Source organism: Xyrauchen texanus, chromosome 23 (genome assembly GCF_025860055.1).
Source record: "Xyrauchen texanus isolate HMW12.3.18 chromosome 23, RBS_HiC_50CHRs, whole genome shotgun sequence".
NCBI lineage: Eukaryota > Metazoa > Chordata > Actinopteri > Cypriniformes > Catostomidae > Xyrauchen > Xyrauchen texanus.
This window is the reverse complement of record NC_068298.1, coordinates 21668156-21685725: the sequence shown is the minus strand read 5'-3', so window position 1 is coordinate 21685725 and position 17570 is coordinate 21668156. Positions and strand designations below refer to the sequence as shown.

Genomic DNA, 17570 nt, shown 5'->3' with positions numbered 1-17570 from the left:
TTTACTTGTGTATGAATATTTCTTTGGACTTTCTCAAATTTTTGATGAGAAAATTTATACTTTTTACTCTGATAAATTTCTTCAGACACTTTTTGTTACTTTTGTTAACAAAACAATTAACAGCTGTGTTGCAAAAATGCATGCAAATCCACAATAGTGAAGTGTGATTTGTTAAAAGAATCATTTGAGTTGAATCTTTTTAATTTTATTCTTTTGAATTGAACAAAAATATTAAAAAAGCAGTCTGATTTTTTTTTTTTTTTGTGAATCATGAATCTGAATCAAAATCAGAAATGAAGCATGCTCTAGATTATGTGTTCCATTGTCTGCCTCCTCTGGGGAAGTCAAGGAACTTCTCATGTAAGTTTACATTTGTTTTTTGACTAATTCATTTTATAAGTTTAGGCTTAAACATTATGGAAACTGTGAACGTCCTGGTTGCTTTGTATCCTCGGTTCCTGATGGAGGGAATGAGATGATGTGTCGATGTAGTGACACTAGGGGTCACCTTTGGTAGCCCCAAACACCTCTGATCTTTGAGAAAAGGCCAATGGGAATTGGTGAGTGGAATTTGCATGCCAATGCCCCGGACATACGGGTATAAAAGGAGCTGGCTTGAAACCACTCATTCAGGTTTTGTGCTGAGAAGCCAAGACAAGGTCACGGCCATTTCAGCGGGTAGTTCAGTGTTGTGGGGGAGGGACAGAATGTCTCGTTCTATCAGGGAATGGAGATTATTAAAGTAACTAGGACATTCCCTATCTATCACTCACTCAATGTTGTGTCGATGTAGTGACACTAAGGGTCCCTATACAAAATGCCACAACTAGCTGAACTGTGTTATGTGGACTGGTGTTGCGAGATGGGCAGATCGTTGTGTGCCACGTAGCCAGCACACCCGGCCATCACGTAACCTCCCCCAATGCTCGTACGGACCCCTGCACCTTGAAGGACAAGTCAACTGTCCAAAACTGGGAACCGGCTGCCCCAGCTGCGGCCTCTTCTTATATTCTCCCCAAAAGGAATAAAAATCATTCAGCAGGGAGCCATATAGCAACCACTCCCAAGGGGAAGACACTGCGGAGACACACCCTGAGGAAATTGTGTGGAAATACATCATATGGTCTTACCAAGTCTTGTTGGCATGTCTTATGTGGAGAAGTCCCCATGGTAGGAACCCAGAGGGGGGAGGATCTCTACAAACATAGCGACTGGGGCAGAGGGGTATCTGCCCAGGTTTACCAACGGGGAAACCGTCTTGCGGGAGATATATCACACAGGGTTACATATGATGACAGGGACAGACCGAAGGGGAGGACCTTGTACTGATATGCCCGACCCTCAAAAGCAAACCCCAGCAAGGGCCTGTGCTGACGTAGAAACATGCATCCTTCAGGTCTACTGCCGCAAACCAATCTTTATGTCAGACACTCACTTGAACGAGAGTCTGTGCAAGGCCCGGTTCAGTAGTCCGCAACCCACAGCCTTACTTCGGTATGATGAAGTAGTGGCTGTAAAACCCCTTCTTCATCTCGTCGGCATTCTCTCCCTTCACTGAGGTGAAGTGGATGCTGTTGAACCTGGGTGGGCACTTGAACTGAATCGCATAGATGAGTCGGACAGTCCTGGTCATCCACCGAGGGTAGTGAGAGCGAAAAAGGGTTCAGGGGAGAGTGCAGGGTTCCACTCGGCGGTCTCATCCCAGAATTTGACCGGGGCACACGAGCGTAATGTGGAATGGGAGGTCCGTGGGAGGTTTCCTGGCAGAGAAGCTCCCATTGTGGTCCCCAAATTACCCCCAGCGCTAACCGCCACAGCCTCATACCCCGTAGGTAGAAGGACCGAGGCGGGGAGCTGCTGGGGTGGATTTCCCTCTGACAAAGGAAAGCCGCGACTGTAACGTTGCCATGGTCATGTTCACGCAATGAGCAATCTACAAAAGATGTCTCCGTGTGGACACCGCCCAAGCACGTGAGACAGCGATCGTTGCCGTCTGAAATGGAGAGGTAATGACGGCAATCAGGAATAATACACAGACTGAAAGGCAACTTTAAAAAGACGCCACACTTTTAGTTGGAAAATGCACTCTTTTATTAGGATGAATATATTATTTTAGCTGCTGAAGCGCCCATGGGCATTCTCTGCACACCAGGGGTGCAAGAGGGGGAGAAACTGCTATAATGCACCATAAATCCAACAGCTTGTTTCAGAGGTGAATGGATTCAGGAGAAGAAAAAATCTGAATGAGTGGTTGCAAGCCAGCTCCTTTTATATCTGTATGTCCGGTGGAGTGGCATGCCAATTCCCATTGGCTTTTTCTCAAAGACCAGAGGTGTTTGGGGCTCCCAAGGGGACCCCTAGTGTCACTACATTGACACAACGTCAAGTGAGTGACAGATGGGGAAATTAAGTTAGCTCATGAAAATGTCCAAAAATATTTGTTTTTAGATTTTATGAAGATGGATGAATGGTCTTTTCCTAAGCAAAACTAGTTTTCTTGTGTTGCAAAAGTGTTATATTTACTTTGTAACATATTTATGCTACATTATGTGCTTACTAGGGTTTTCTGGACGGTTGCTAGGGCATACTATGCAGTTTGTTACTAGGCTGTTGCTAAGTTGTTTTCTGTGTTTTAGCACATTGCTCTGCAGTTGCCAGGGTGTTCTAGATGGTTGTCAGGTCATTGCTATGCTTTTGTTCATTTGTTTTAACTCTGTTTTTTTGCACAGTGCAATGCAGTTGACAGGGTGTTCTGGGTTGTTGCTTATTGGCTCCAATGAAAAGAGCCCACCCCCACAAGTCTCTGTTCTGGTCACTAATATGACTCAACTCTCCCCTTTAGTGAGATTTTTATGGACTGTGGTGTTAATTTATACTCATCACATAATTATGATCATTTTGATGTGACTTGAATGCACCATTAAAGGGATAGTTAATTTAAAAAAGTACATTCTCTCATAATTTTCTCACCCTCATTCGATCCAAGGTGTGAATGACTTTCGTTTTTTTCTCTGCAGAACACAAACAGAAACAATTTTCAGAAGAATATTGCTGTTTTGTAGTGTTATGTAAGCGAATAGTGGAATAGTGAAAAGCTCCAAAAAGCACATAAATTCAGCATAAGAGTTATCCATAAGAGAATCCAAAAGAAATTGGTTTCACTAATGTCTTCTGAATGGATCCAATTGGTTTTGGGTGAGAATAGCCCAAAATAAAACTACATTTTTGACTATAAATCTTGATATTAGCAGTCTCCTTGACGCTCAGGATTTCATGCTCGATTACACTCGATTACCTATATCACCATCTAGGTCTCTGCGCATGCATCAAGCAATAGAAAGTGATACTGAGCTTTAAATCATGATCGTGCCTAGAGATTGCAATGGCAAGTTATACAGTGAAAATGAGTTACAATTTTGTTTATTCTCACCCAAAACCTACTGAATTGCTTCAGAGGGCATGGATTTAACCACTGTAGTAGTATAGATAACTTTATGCTCCCTTAATGTGCTTTTTGTAGCTTGGAATGTATGGCCACCATTCACTTGTATTGAATTGACCTATAGAGCTGAAGTGTTCTTCTAAAATCTTTGTTTGTGTTGTGCAGATGAAAGAAAGTCCTACACATATGGGATGGCATGAGGGTGAGTAAATTATGAGCACCACCAATCAAATAAGTTGCCATGGGTTTAATGAACTGTTCTGTAATTTATACAATTTACTTGTATTTTTGATAATATATATACTTTTACATAAGTCATTTTCTCATGAGCTCCTTTAACTTACTATAAATTTCCATGAATGTATCTTTACTTTTACTTTGGTATGACAAATGGATACTTTATACACTCTGGTCTAAATCCGAAGCCTTGGCTCTAACAGTGTCCTGCCCGGTAATGGCTTTTCAGCCAGGCGCATTCCAGTGGCCCAAACAGGACATTAGCTTTACGCTAAGCTAAAATTCTATTTCTAGCCATTTTACATGCACATGTTACCAGGCAAAGTCATATTTTTTTATCAAGGAAATTCATGTTGGATCATAATTCTTATTTTACTAGTAAGACCTTTGATATTAGGGCAAAAATCGTATTCTTGATAATAACTTTTGTATTGTTTTCCTGTAAAAATATCTAAAAATCCTTAAAACAAGATACATTTGATTTATCTTGTTTTAGAAATAACACTGCTTAAGATATTTAGGTTTTTCAGTGAATGTATTTTTATTTTGTCTTACTGTACTGGCAGAGTTTTTGTAGTAAAAGCAAGTGAAAAAATCTTGCAGTTCTGAAGTAATCCAAAGTATTTTGAACACGTTACTGACCATAAGTAATCTAACAAAATACGTTACAAATACAAATTTTACAGCATGTATTCTGTAATCTGTAGTGGAATATATCTAGGGTCTGCTTTTCATAACCCAACATGACCAGAGCTGACCACACTTACAGCTTTGTCTTGTGTCTTTATATCCACCATTTTACATGTCAGTAGATTGCTTTACCTCATAATGCACATGAATGATAAGAGTAGACATGTTTGTGATCAGTATACGATGAGTTTTGACAGTGTTTTGACTGTTTAATCACAATAATTAATCACAAATGTTTACATGAGATTGGAAGTTATATACACTTAAAATACACAAAAACGGTCTAAAATGGTTAAAACGTGCAAGAGTTTATGTTTAGAGACCGATTGATGTCATTAATCTGTGAATCCAACCGAGTGAAAGCTTGTAGAGCATTGTACTGCTAAGCAAACTCATGAATATGCAAATGAGCTGTAACGTGATTGGTTATTGTTTCATGGTTAATGTAAAAGACCTAAAAGTCAAAGAAAGACACTGAATCTGTAATCATTTTATTGTGATGCTTTTTGACACAAAATGTGTATTCTTTTTTACTTTTGCTGAACGTTTCAAAAGAGACAAATAGAGATAAATTAGCAAGACCGGAGATGACCATGCAAGCACCTTTGTGTTGTGTCTTTATTTCCACCATTTTACAGACTACTTTGATTTAATTGATCATCAGGCACTGAGACCCAGAACCTGTTCTTGGTGGCTCATCCAGCATCGTGCTTCTTGAGAAGTGGAGCTGATCCAAATGATTCTGGAGACCAACTTACTTTACGTTCCATAGTTGAGTTTGTGCCACTATTGGACAGTGTGGGACATTGAAATTAAGGTCAGTATGATGGCAAATGAAAATAAATAACCTGGTGAAAGAAATCAGGAAAGCCCTTTGTAAACTGTCTGCTGATTAACTCGTTCTTGTCAGCAAGAGCATTGGACCAGTAGATGGGAAAGAAGAGTCACAATTGGAGCTGGGGATGAAGAGGGATGTTTTGATTTTGTAACCTAAATTGTAAAAGTCTGTTTGTATTGGAAGATGAGGCAATGGCCGTGTGACTTGATCTTAGAGATAAAGTTACACGAATGATCAGTTTTCAGGGTACAGTTACACAACAAGATAGAAGTAACGTTAGTGTTTCCACACAATCTCAGGCTCATATTCATCACTCAACAGCCACCCACACAAAGATCAGCCACATACATACACACACTGCTTACTTTGAACTGGGCAAAACGTTTTAGGCCAGAGGTTTCTCTACTCTGCCAACACCAATCAGCCCAGCTTTATCCCAGCTGCATACTAACCCCTTTTCACACAATGCAGATGATCAGTTGACCAGGAGAGGTCTTCCATACCTCTCACATAGAGTTTAAAATGCACAGAGGCCAGATTAGTGACTCTGCCTCTGAGAACAGCTTCAATAGCATATGCAGACAACTTGAAGAGGCCATGCAAGAGCATTTTATTGAGAGTGAAATCATTAGAGGTGTTCTAAAATCACAAATCCTGGCCGCTTTAAAGAAATCCTGATGGAGAAAGAGAACTTAGGTGACAAGAGTAGCACGTAACTGTTTTTAATGTGTGCACGCAAAGGACAGCATGATAACCCACAACAGTTCTTATAGTGTGTCATAAGCCTTAAAGATCTAATTTTCCTCCAAACAAATGACTGCTGACATAAGATATGATACAAAAACCATACAAAAAGTGTTTCTCCATACTGTGTGCCAGGGTATGTGGCCTAAATACAATGAGATCTGCCATAAGGGCTGTCGGCTGCATTAACAGACAAAAGAGGTCAGTGCCCAACAGTAAAACAAAAAGTGCTCAACAAACAGCAGTCCCTGATACACAATCATTCTAACTTACCTACAAAGTTGATGTTGGAATGTGGAACCATGGTAAGAGTACTGCAGTGAGGCCACAGAAATTGACAGGGCCTGGAGATAGCCAATGTAAGATGTAAGGTTCCTCCTAACTTCAACACATCCAACCGGACAGTTCTTTTTGAGCCCCATGGTGACAGTCTAACTCTAGGGCAGCTTGACCTAGACCCAATAGACCCCCCCTCACTAGACCCACTGCAGCTTGCGTATCGTACAAAACGTTCAACGGACAATGCCATCGCCACAACCCTCCATCTAGCCCTCACCCACCTAGAAAAAAAGGACTCATACGTTCGAATGCTGTTCATAGATTTCAGCTCAGCATTCAACACAATAATTCCTCAGCACCTGATTGGAAAGCTGAACCTGCTGGGCCTGGACACCTCCCGCTGCAACTGGATCCTGGAATTCCTGACTGGGAGACCTCAGTCAGTCCGGATCGGGAACAGCATCTCCACCACCACCACACTGAGTACTGGGGCCCCCCAGGGCTGTGTGCTCAGTCCACTGCTGTTCACTCTGCTGACTCATGACATCTCCACATCGTCATGTTCGCAGATGACAGGACCGTCGATGGCTCCTCTGTGGAGATGGTCAAGAGCACCAAATTCCTTGGTGTTCACCTGGCGAAGAACCTCACCTGGTCCCTCAACACCAGCTCTGTCACCAAGAAAGCCCAGCAGTGGCTCTACTTTCTTCGAAGGCTGAGGAAAGCACATCTCCCACCCCACATCCTCACTACATTCTATAGAGGGACTATTGAGAGCATCCTGAGCAGCTGCATCACTGCCTGGTTTGGGACTTGCACCGTTTCAGACCGCAAAGCCCTGCAGAGGATAGTGAGAACAGCTGAGAAGAACATCGGGGTCTCTCTTCCCTCCATCAAAGACATTTACAAAACTCTTTACCCTCCTGCCATCTGGCAAGAGGTACCAAAGCATTCAGGCCCTCACAGCCAGACTGTGTAACAGATTCTTCCCCCAAGCCATCAGACTCCTCAATACTCAGAGACTAGTTTGACACACACACACACACACACACACACGAGACCTGAGTTGCACTTTAATTACTGTCACTTTATAACTGTCTGCTAATTCAATAACTGCTATGTGCATAGAACACTATCTCATAGTATGTTATGTTTACGTTTTTAGAAACTTTCATCTTTTTGCACTACTGTGTACTGGTTGGCGCTGCACTGACTCGCACTGTGCCTATTGTCCTGTTCATTGTTAGAAATGTCTTGTACTGTTCCGTACTTTTTGCACATGTTTGCATGTGCACTTTATATAGGTATATATAGGTATTTTATATAGGTATTTTATTTAGTTGTGTAGTCTCATGTGGTTCTGTGTTTGTCCTATGTTATTTTTATGTAGCACCATGATCCTGGAGGATTGTTGTCTCATTTTGCTGTGTACTGTACTAACTGTATATGGTTGAAACGAAAATAAAACCACTTGACTTGACTTGACTTGACCTCAGTGAAGGGTTTGTTGAGATTCACAGTGGAGGGCGACCATATATCAGAGTTACAGTAGGCAACCACACAAAGCGATGGCGGTATTACATTCATTGCAAAGATAATGTCAGGTACCAGCATGTCAGGTACCACAAACGAAAAAGATTTGTCTCAGCCTGTATTGCAAGATACAGACCCTCTCTGGCACCCTCCCGTTAACCTGAGTCATCTCAAGGCATGTCATCAAGCTGTTGTGTGACTAATGCTTTATGAAGAGTACGGAGTGTTCTCCTGTGCCGAAAAATTTCATTATGTGCATTCTGTTTTCTAATGACTCTAAGCTTAAAGGATGAGATTTCTGTGCAAAAGGCCTACACCTCAATACCAAAGCCATTGCTGAAAGAGGTTAGAGAGTATGTGCTGGATATTAAATTCAAAGTCGCCCTACGCAGCACCTGTAGTATGTGTCCGCAAGAAAGATGGTGTATTGAGATTATGCATTGACTACCGACAGCTCAACAGAAAGACTCTGCCTGACTGACATCCCTTGCTATGAATTCAGGACCTGATGAACACCCTGGTTGGTTACCATTGTTTCTTCATACGGGACCAGGGTAAGTCCTACCACCAGGGGTTTATTGACGAAAGGTTATGACACCTGATAGCATTTGTGACCCCCTGGGGCCTATTTTATTGGGTGAGGATACCCTTCGGTATGCCAGATGGCCCCGCAGCCTTTCATCGGTGAATCGGTGAAAAGAGAGGATCTGATAATTAGACCAGTCATCAATCTAAAAGAGACTGTTGTTGCATTGACCCTTGATATGACACAGATTAGTCATAGAAAACAGCCTGATGTATAGGAGAACAGTGCAGAGATTACAGCTGGTGCTGCCTGCAAAGTACAGACTAACAGTACTCCAGCAGCTTCATAACCACATGAGTCATGTTGGGACAGAGAAGGTATTACAACTAGCCCGAGAAAGATTATATTGCCCTGGGATGAAGAAGAGTGTGGAGGAATATGTACCCTGCCGGTGTCGCTGCATAACACAGAAGCAGCCAGTGACGCATGTGTGAACACCCATGGGAAAAATCACATCAATTGCACCCCTTGAGCAGCTATGCATTGACTACCTGCATCAGGAGACCAGTTAAGGAGGATATAAGCATATTCTCATGGTAACTGACCATTTCAGAAGATTCGCTCAAGCTTATCCGACAAAGAACAAATCTGGAAAGACCGCACCTGAGAAAATTTTCATTGATTTCATTCCACGATTCCAAGCCAAGTTACATCATAACCAGGCTTGTGAATTTGAAAACTTATTACACCATACCAACCTCAAAGTAATCCTTAGAGACACTAAACAGAACTCTGCTCCAGATGTTACGTACTTTGGCAGACAAAGACAAACAGTGCTGGATGGAGCATCTGCCAAAGGTCTTCCATGCGTATAACTGCACCAAACATGAGCCAACAGGGTACTCTCCATTCTACATCGTGTATGGCCGCCATCCATGACTACCCATTGACTTGCTGTTTGGACTTTTGCAGGAAGACAGGGTTGACACAGCACATAGATATGCAGAGCATTGGGCAGATCGAATGTCTGAAGCCTATAGGATTGCAACACAGAAGAGTAAAAATATGAGTCTTCGCAACAAACAGTACTATGATTAAAAAGACATCTGTGTCATCTTAAGGAAAGGAGATTTCATTCTGGTGAGGAACTTGAGCCAAAGAGGTGGTCAAGGGAAATTACGTTATTACTGGGAACCTAACATCTATGTTGTGAAAGAGCAGTTGGGGGACAACACTGTGCATAAAGTACATCCCGAGAATGATGATTGCAAGATGAGAACTCTGTAATGCACTGTAATCTTATTCTGCTTGTAAATTAACTGCCAAAACCAGAGAGTTTAGACTCAAAAACAAAAGGCACAACAAAGAGAAAGTGTTGATACAATGAAAAAACAGAACAGAAGGCTGACAAAAAGGAAAAGGGGTGAAGCATGCACTTAGAGTGAAGAGTCAGATTCAGAGGGAGAGAGAGTTGCCTTTTACTGGCAAAGTATCAGAGATCCAAAGCAAACAGAAATCAGGAGGGAAGAACCTGGAAATGTCCTGCCTCAGGTTGTATTGAAAGAACCCTACACAGATTAAAGGGATCCACTGGTGCCTGACACAATCAAAACACTTCAGGAACAACCTGCGTTGTTCAAGTGCTTGTGGATACTTAACTTGAGGAGGATCCAGACAGCAACAATGATGAAAAAAGAATTGTGAATGATGAAATCTTAAAACTTAAAACTTAAAATGTTGAGCCAGAATTTGAAATCACACCAGAGGAACAGCCTACTGAGGTCCAAGGGAGAGTGTCACAGCTTCAGGAACCTTGTGAGAAAATAAGATGGTTAAGCAGAGACAGAAAAGATGCCCAAAGAATGACTTATTCATCACTTGGCCAACCTACATTCCAAAAACTATCCTCATTAAACACAGTATAAGCTAATTCAATTCACTCACTACCTTTGATGAGTACTGCATCACATGCATCATGGTTAAGCCATGAAGATTACCCATATCACATAGTGCCAGTCACTTTTATGGTGCCTACATATTAATATCAGAAAAAAATAGTTTTCAAAGAGTTAAGCTTTATTAAGTGGAGAGTTACATTCTATGTTAAGAGTATACATGTTTGTGATCAATATGTGATGAGTTTTGACAGTGTTTTGACTGTTTAATCACGATAATTAATTGCAAATATTTACCCGTGACTGGAGTGCCTCAGTAGAGCTTAATGCTTTTCAATATATGTTTATATCCATTCAAATATTGTTATATACATTTTAAAACACACAGAAATGGTCTAAAATGGGTAAACATGTAGGAGTTGATGTTGAGAAACCAATTGATGTCATTAATCTGTGAATCCAACAAAGTGAATGCTTGTAGAGCATTGTAATGCTAAGCAAACTCATGAAAATGCAAATATGAACAATTATGAATTGTTTCATGGTTAATGGAAAATACATAAAAGTCAAAGAAAGAGACTGAAACTTTAAAAATGATTTATTGTGAAGCTTTGTGACACAAAATTTATATTATTTTCACATCTTCTGCTGTCTCTTCTCCCATCCGGTTCATCATCATCCCCTGAATACTAATCCCTCACTGGACTACAACTCCCATCATGCATTGCCTCCCGCCATTTCATTATTTGCTCATTATCTGTGTATTTAAGCCCTGAGGTTCTACCATTCAGTGAGAAGTCTTGCCAGTTCTGTCTCAGTTGGCAGCTCTAAGCGGTTATCCTGTTTTTGCCTCATTAACGTGTATATCGCCTCAGTGTTTCCTCTGGATTTGTCTGACTTTCTATACTGTTTTCTGGATTTTTGACCCTCTGCCTGCTTGACTACTCTATTAAATCTACATATGGGTCCTACATCTGCATCTCAGTCTGGTCTGTCACAATTATTTTTTACTTTTGCTGAACATTTTAAAAGAGAAAAATCGAGGTAACCCAGCAAGACCGGAGCTGACCACACATGCACCTTTTATATTGTGTCTCTATTTCTGCCATTTTACAGACTGCTGGGATTTAACTGATGGTCAGGCACTGAGGCCCAGTACCTGCTACACCTACTGTTAAATCATAGCTGGACTGATATTCAGTACAACAGTACCCTTGCTCATATGATATTGCCTAAATACTTTATATGGTGAATATCTGATATTTTTATCACCTAACTTCTGCAAACATGTAAATCCTTGCAATTTTCTGTAAAGTAATTAAAATTAAAACTTAAATCTGAAAATGACTTTCATGCTAACACCAAAAAAAAAAACTTTTGAGTCTGCAGCCTCTAGGACAAGGATTTGAATAATGAAATGGATGAGGCAATCCAGTGCGACACAGTAGTCAACGTTATATTGTACACATGCGACTGCCTTTTCCCTGTCTCCCTTTATAAGCTTTGACACGCCCAGTGGTAGCATGTGAGTAGTGTCAGCTGCATCACGTTTACATGACTCCGGGAGTGACTGATGTTACGCAGGCATCAGGAAGCAACAAGGAACACATTTCTACATTTCTGTATCAAACGAAGAGTTTTTTTTGTTGTAAAGATGTCACTGGAACATTTTAATGCATCCATCATGACATTACTGAAATGTGACATTTGGAAAACTGTCATTTCAGACCTCTGAATGAGTCAATGCTATAATTGAGCTGTTAAATTTAAATAGCATTCGCAAGCACCCTGTTGTTACTGATTAGTGGCAAAGTGCTCCTATGACAAAAAACCGCATGCTCAATGCTAGCATTGACAGTCCCATAAGCACATGACCATTACTTTGTTTATAAAACATGTAGGCCTAAATGTATCTCATATGTGTCTAGGATACAATCAATACATTATTTAGACTGCAAGCTCTATCATATCAAGGGGGATCTGATCCTGCAAAATTAGCCCAATGGGGAATTGGTCTAACAACAAAGCTATTTGCATTAGGCTAACACAGTTGCTAAAAGTCCATATACAGCAATTAATGAATTATTCATCTTTATAAAATTATACTTATTCCTTCTGCAGTATAGTGCTACAAATGTATTGTGATGAACAATCACACAAATTATACTGATAATTATTTTCCACAAAAACTATTTGTAATCTTGTGTCAATATAGCATTTAGACATTATTGTTGCCTATAACTAAAAGCAACTATAACTCACACGTTAAAGATACATTTTACAGTTACAGAGATGTTAATGTAGACAACGAATCCACTATAGAGAAAATAAAAATCACTGGAGGCAAAATACCTTTTATTCATATGTCATCTGATTTCTGTACAGGTACCTGACAATCCTACTTCCCTTGTATTGCTTAGTATACACAAAGCTCTTTAAAATCTCATGATGCATTAAGGCAGAGTTTTGTCTCCAAATATATTTTTGCATATCACATCACAATGTGTTTAGAATTAAAAGAACATTAATAAATAAACACACAGTGCCATAAGGAACAATTATGTGCTAACAGATTTCTGTTCCAAATCATTTGTATTTTTCCAGCTTCAATCTCAATTCTGATGACCACTAGGATGTTTTAAAAGTCAAACATTGAGGGTCCATTCAATACAAATTAATTGCACCTGCTGGTGGCGTCATTTATTTGCATATGCTGTCTGCATTGTTTTAGCATCCACTCACTAAAGGAATTATGCAAATAAGGTAAAAATACAAACACACATCAAAATGTTGTGATGAATGCAAATTGAATGGTACAGTTGTAGATCTTGCAAGCTAGTTCTGAGAACTTGGTTTTGGAAGATGCAGCAGACAGCTCCAACCTGCAATACTTTACTAAAATTGTACAGCATTGCTCCTCACTGTGATGCAGGCACCTTACTCGACTCTTTAGAATGCACTCAAATACATCATGTATGGATATATGCCTAGTTATAATGCTCTTCTTCATCATTTACAGTAATCATGATTTGATGAATTACTACTGCCACGATCAAAAGAAAACATACACAAATGATAAATTCTACCGCCTGCTTTACGTGATTGGTAATAGCACAATATTCATTGTGGTAAGCAAATATTGCTGAGTTTTGTGAATAAGGAACAATGTAAAAAAAGTGTAATTTTCAAGTAAATTAGGTTTGCTGGCAAAAAAAATTAGCAATGAATTGCAGCACTAAATTAAACTGATTGCAAATGGTTGGTCAATAAAACTTGTTTAACTTCAATAAAACTAAACATTTAGAATGCATATATTTCTGCCTCTTTCTCATGACACAGTATTGTATACTGTGTATAAGCCATTGCAGTGTACATTATCTATGATCTTTGCCAAAGGTGTCAGTAACATGAAAATTAATGCAATTGTGGAAATGGTTGAAATTCCTTTTATCTCAACACACACTGACTCATTAAGTAAATAATTTAGCAGTACAATGTTCAATTGCAAGCCAAATTAAATTGTGTATAAGACATTGCATTGTCATTGACCTGTAAAACAGATATTATTTCCACCAGGAAGTTCACTGCTGTAGGTTATTGTTCACTCAATCATTGGCTGTGATTCAGTCCCAACATGCATATTATAGGTTTGTTATAAGATTAAGATATTTTTACCTCTTTTAATTCATTTGGTAACTTGATATCAGCTAGAATGGAAACCCATCATGACTCACTCCTTACAGATAAAGATGTATTTTCTTTAGCCTGAACTCAAAGTTCACATGTCCTCAAATGTGTTCCCTATCAAAAAGCTACACTTTGATGCTGCGCTGGTTTAGCGCTTTGGAACAACTTTAGGTGTGACCAGCTGTGAATATGTGTGCAACACGTCAATTAAATTGACTAGAATTTATAGCCCCTGCTGATGACATCATTGGATGCACTTGTAGCAGGGCTATATGCATCACAGGTGCATCGTCAGATTTGTCTTCAGATCATTCTGTGTGTGTTGTGCTTCTTGACTGTCAGAACTTTCTACTTTTCTCTGTTAGGGGTTAGAATTGTAAAGCAGTGCGCAGAAACCTTTGTCTTTCACTTTAAAAAAAAAAAGAAAAGAAGAAATAGAATGACTGATAAAAAAAAAGCAAGCGGTGTGTGTTCCCATGTTTACGCTCTATGGCTGAAATGGACACACACCAGTTTTGTTTAGTGTGTTTGGGGGAAGAGCATGCTGCTCTTGCATTGGGGCAGGGCAGGTGTGAGCATTGCGATCTGTTTACAATCATAATGCTTCACACTCGTCTCACTTACTTCCAAGAGCAGCGCCCACTCTTTCATCAAGGGGCTCTCGCATAGATCTGGCTGAGGAGCGAGAGACGGGTCCGTCCCTATCGCTTGCTCTCTCTCCAGATCCTGCTGATCCTTCTTGAAAGCCTGAAGCACGCTTCGGAACCTCTTCGGTTCACGGGGGGGCGCTGAACCTCTGAACATTCCACGCACAATAATAAAGCAGCTGATGAATTACTCGAGGTGGTTACTTGGGCTGTGGCCAGACAACAGTTAGACTGGCCACACGAACAAGACACCCCCAAACACTCCAAACTAGAAGACATATTTCTGTCTGGTGGCCAAAAAAAAAAAAAAAAAGGAAGTGAACGCTATATCAGTCCCTTCCTTTTTTAATGACCTCCATGACGAGCTCTCTCATTCATGGAGGAAACCTTATACTTCCTGTGTCTTCGTGCACTCGACATCCACATATTCGACGGTAGAAGAGACACTTGCGGGTTATCTCTCGCCTGGCTCGGCATCATCACTAAAGAGACCCACTGTCCCCACAAAGCCATGCAAGACCACCTCCACGCTTGTGGGGAAGGCTTATCAGGCAGCAGGTCAGGCTGGTGCTGCCCTGCACACTATGGCAGTGTTACAGGCGTACCAGGCTGATCTGTTGAAGGACCTGAGTGCGGGCTCCATGGTCGACGAAGAGGCTTTCTCTGAGATTCGTCGAGCCACGGATCTGTCTTTCAACGCGACCAAGCAGATGGCTCGCATGAAGAGACACTTATGGCTCAACCTGTCGGCCATCGGAGACAAGGACAAAGTTACTTAAAGTTACTCAAATACTTCCTGGTTCCCAAGAAGTGTGGGTGGTTGCGTCCGATTTTAGACCTTCAAGGCTTGAATCGCTCAATCAGGGCATTCAAGTTTAAGATGCTAACTGTCAAGATGGTCGTGTCTAAAATCCAACATCACAATTTGTTGGTCACGATCGATCTCATGGACGCATATTTTCATGTCGAAATTCTGACACAACACAGGAAGTTCCTGAGGTTCGTTTTCGGGGGCGAACATTCACGAAATGCATGGATGCAGCACTGGCTCCTCTGTGACTCCGGGGCATCAGTATTCTGAATCACAAGAACTGGCAGTTCAGCACAGGGATATCGTCTTAGCTCATCTGGTTTCTCTGGGTCTGAGACTCAACATCAAAAAGAGCATTCTCTCTCCCACTCAGGAAATTACCTATCTGGGTGTTGTATGGAACTGTTAGTCAGTATCAATGAATACTAGGTTTCATGGCATCTGCGTCCTCGGTGATCCCTTTGGGCCTTCTGCACATGAGACAGTTTCAGTTGTGGCTCAAAGCCGGGGGATTTCATCCAAGGGCCAGTCCCCTAAGGCAGATAAGGGTTACGCGCTGCTCGCTTCGTACCCTTTCTATGTGGTTCAGACCCCGGTTCCTCACTTTGGGTCCCAATCTTGGTGTGTCTTGCCGTCACAAATTGCTAACGACAGATGCCTCCCTGATGGGCTGGGATGCGGTCTTAAATGGTCGTCCAGCTCAAGGGGAATGGGAGGGTCATCAGCTCGATTGGCACATCAACTGCCTCGAGTTGATAGTTGTATTTCTGGCTCTGAAATAGTTCCTCCAGTATTTGAGAGGCTGCCATGTCCTGGTGCGGGTGGACAACACAGCAGTAGTCTCTTACATAAACCATCAAGGAGGTCTACGTTCACGCCAGCTCAACAGACTGGCATGGCAGATTCTTCTTTGGGCCCAGGGCAAGCTCCTGTCAATCAGAGCAGTTTATATCCCTGGATGCCTGAATGTGGGAGCAGATTTACTGTCCAGACAGAAAGTTCCAATGGGGGAGTGGAAACTCCACCCCGAGTTAGTGGAACAAATCTGGGTGAGATTTTATAGAGCAGAAGTGGACCTCTTCACCTCCCAACAGACAGCACAAGGTCCCCTCTACTTATCTCTGAGTCACCCAGCCCCCCTGGGTCTGGACGCACCTGTATGCACCTGTATGCGTTTCCTCCAGTTTCTCTGCTCCCGGGAGTCTTGAAATAAATCTACCAGCGCTGAAGAAGTAATCCAAAGTATTTAGAATACGTTACTGACCTTGGGTAATCTAACGGAATACATTACAAATTACATTTTACAGCATGTATTCTGTAATCTGTAGTTTTCATCACATTTCAAAAGTAACCCTCCCAAACCTGAGTACATAAAGCACATTTTGTAGGTTAACACCTTTTCAGTGTACTGTCTGGGAAAGCATGATTTTGACCCAACATGATTTCTCTGTGGACAGGCCTTTCCATAACATTGCTGCCATAATAATAATAATAATAAAAGTGTTTGGGATTCTTTTGAAACATTTTGATGACTGATGATGAATATGTTAGGATGTATAGACAAACCATTGTAGAACCTTTGTTGATGTAAAATTAAACAGCGACATTTTGCATCTTTGTTTTCCCCTCAGTTACCTTAATCTGTGTTAACTTTTGAAATGACTGATGTGATGAAATTTCTTTTTTCTTTCTGGCTTTCATTTATTAACAGAACACCACTGTAATTTAAAAGTTGGTAATGCATTTGCAACTCAGAATAAACTATGCAGCTAAGTTACTACTGTTGATATACTGTGGGTAAGCTTGTGCAAAGTTTTGGGCTAGTGTGCTCATTCCATTTTATCATTATTGTTTTTTTTATTATTATTATTATTTATTTATGTTTTGGTCATATGATCGCAAACATGATGTCTAATTAATTATTCTGTACTGACCAGACTGGGAAAAAAATGGTTCCACTTTAATAAATAATAAATGTCCAAAGCTAATTTTAGAATGTTTGGAGAAGTGTGGGACAAGCACAACTGTTAAAGAATAGACCCAGGTGATTGGCATCAAAAGCATTCCAATCTCCTCAACCTTTGCAAAACTCTGACAGGTCAAGGTGTCTCAGGTTGTCAAGGTTTAGAGATAAGAAACCAGTAATGACACTCTGATGGTCCTCATCCCAGAAACTGCCATAACATCATGTTCCTTTCCTCCTACTTTCCTCCTTTACTAAATTTGCCACTCACTTGCACC

At 40.9% G+C, this 17570-nt stretch overlaps 1 protein-coding gene across 1 annotated transcript in view; it reads right to left on the bottom strand.

Moving 5' to 3' along the window:
- Positions 1-1486: 1486 nt before the first annotated feature.
- Positions 1487-17570, bottom strand: part of LOC127663458 (uncharacterized) — a 33560-nt gene continuing 17476 nt past the window's right edge. The window contains exon 5 of the mRNA XM_052155064.1: positions 1487-1597. Coding sequence (XP_052011024.1) covers positions 1487-1597 — 111 coding nt within the window. The remainder of the gene's footprint in view (positions 1598-17570) is intronic.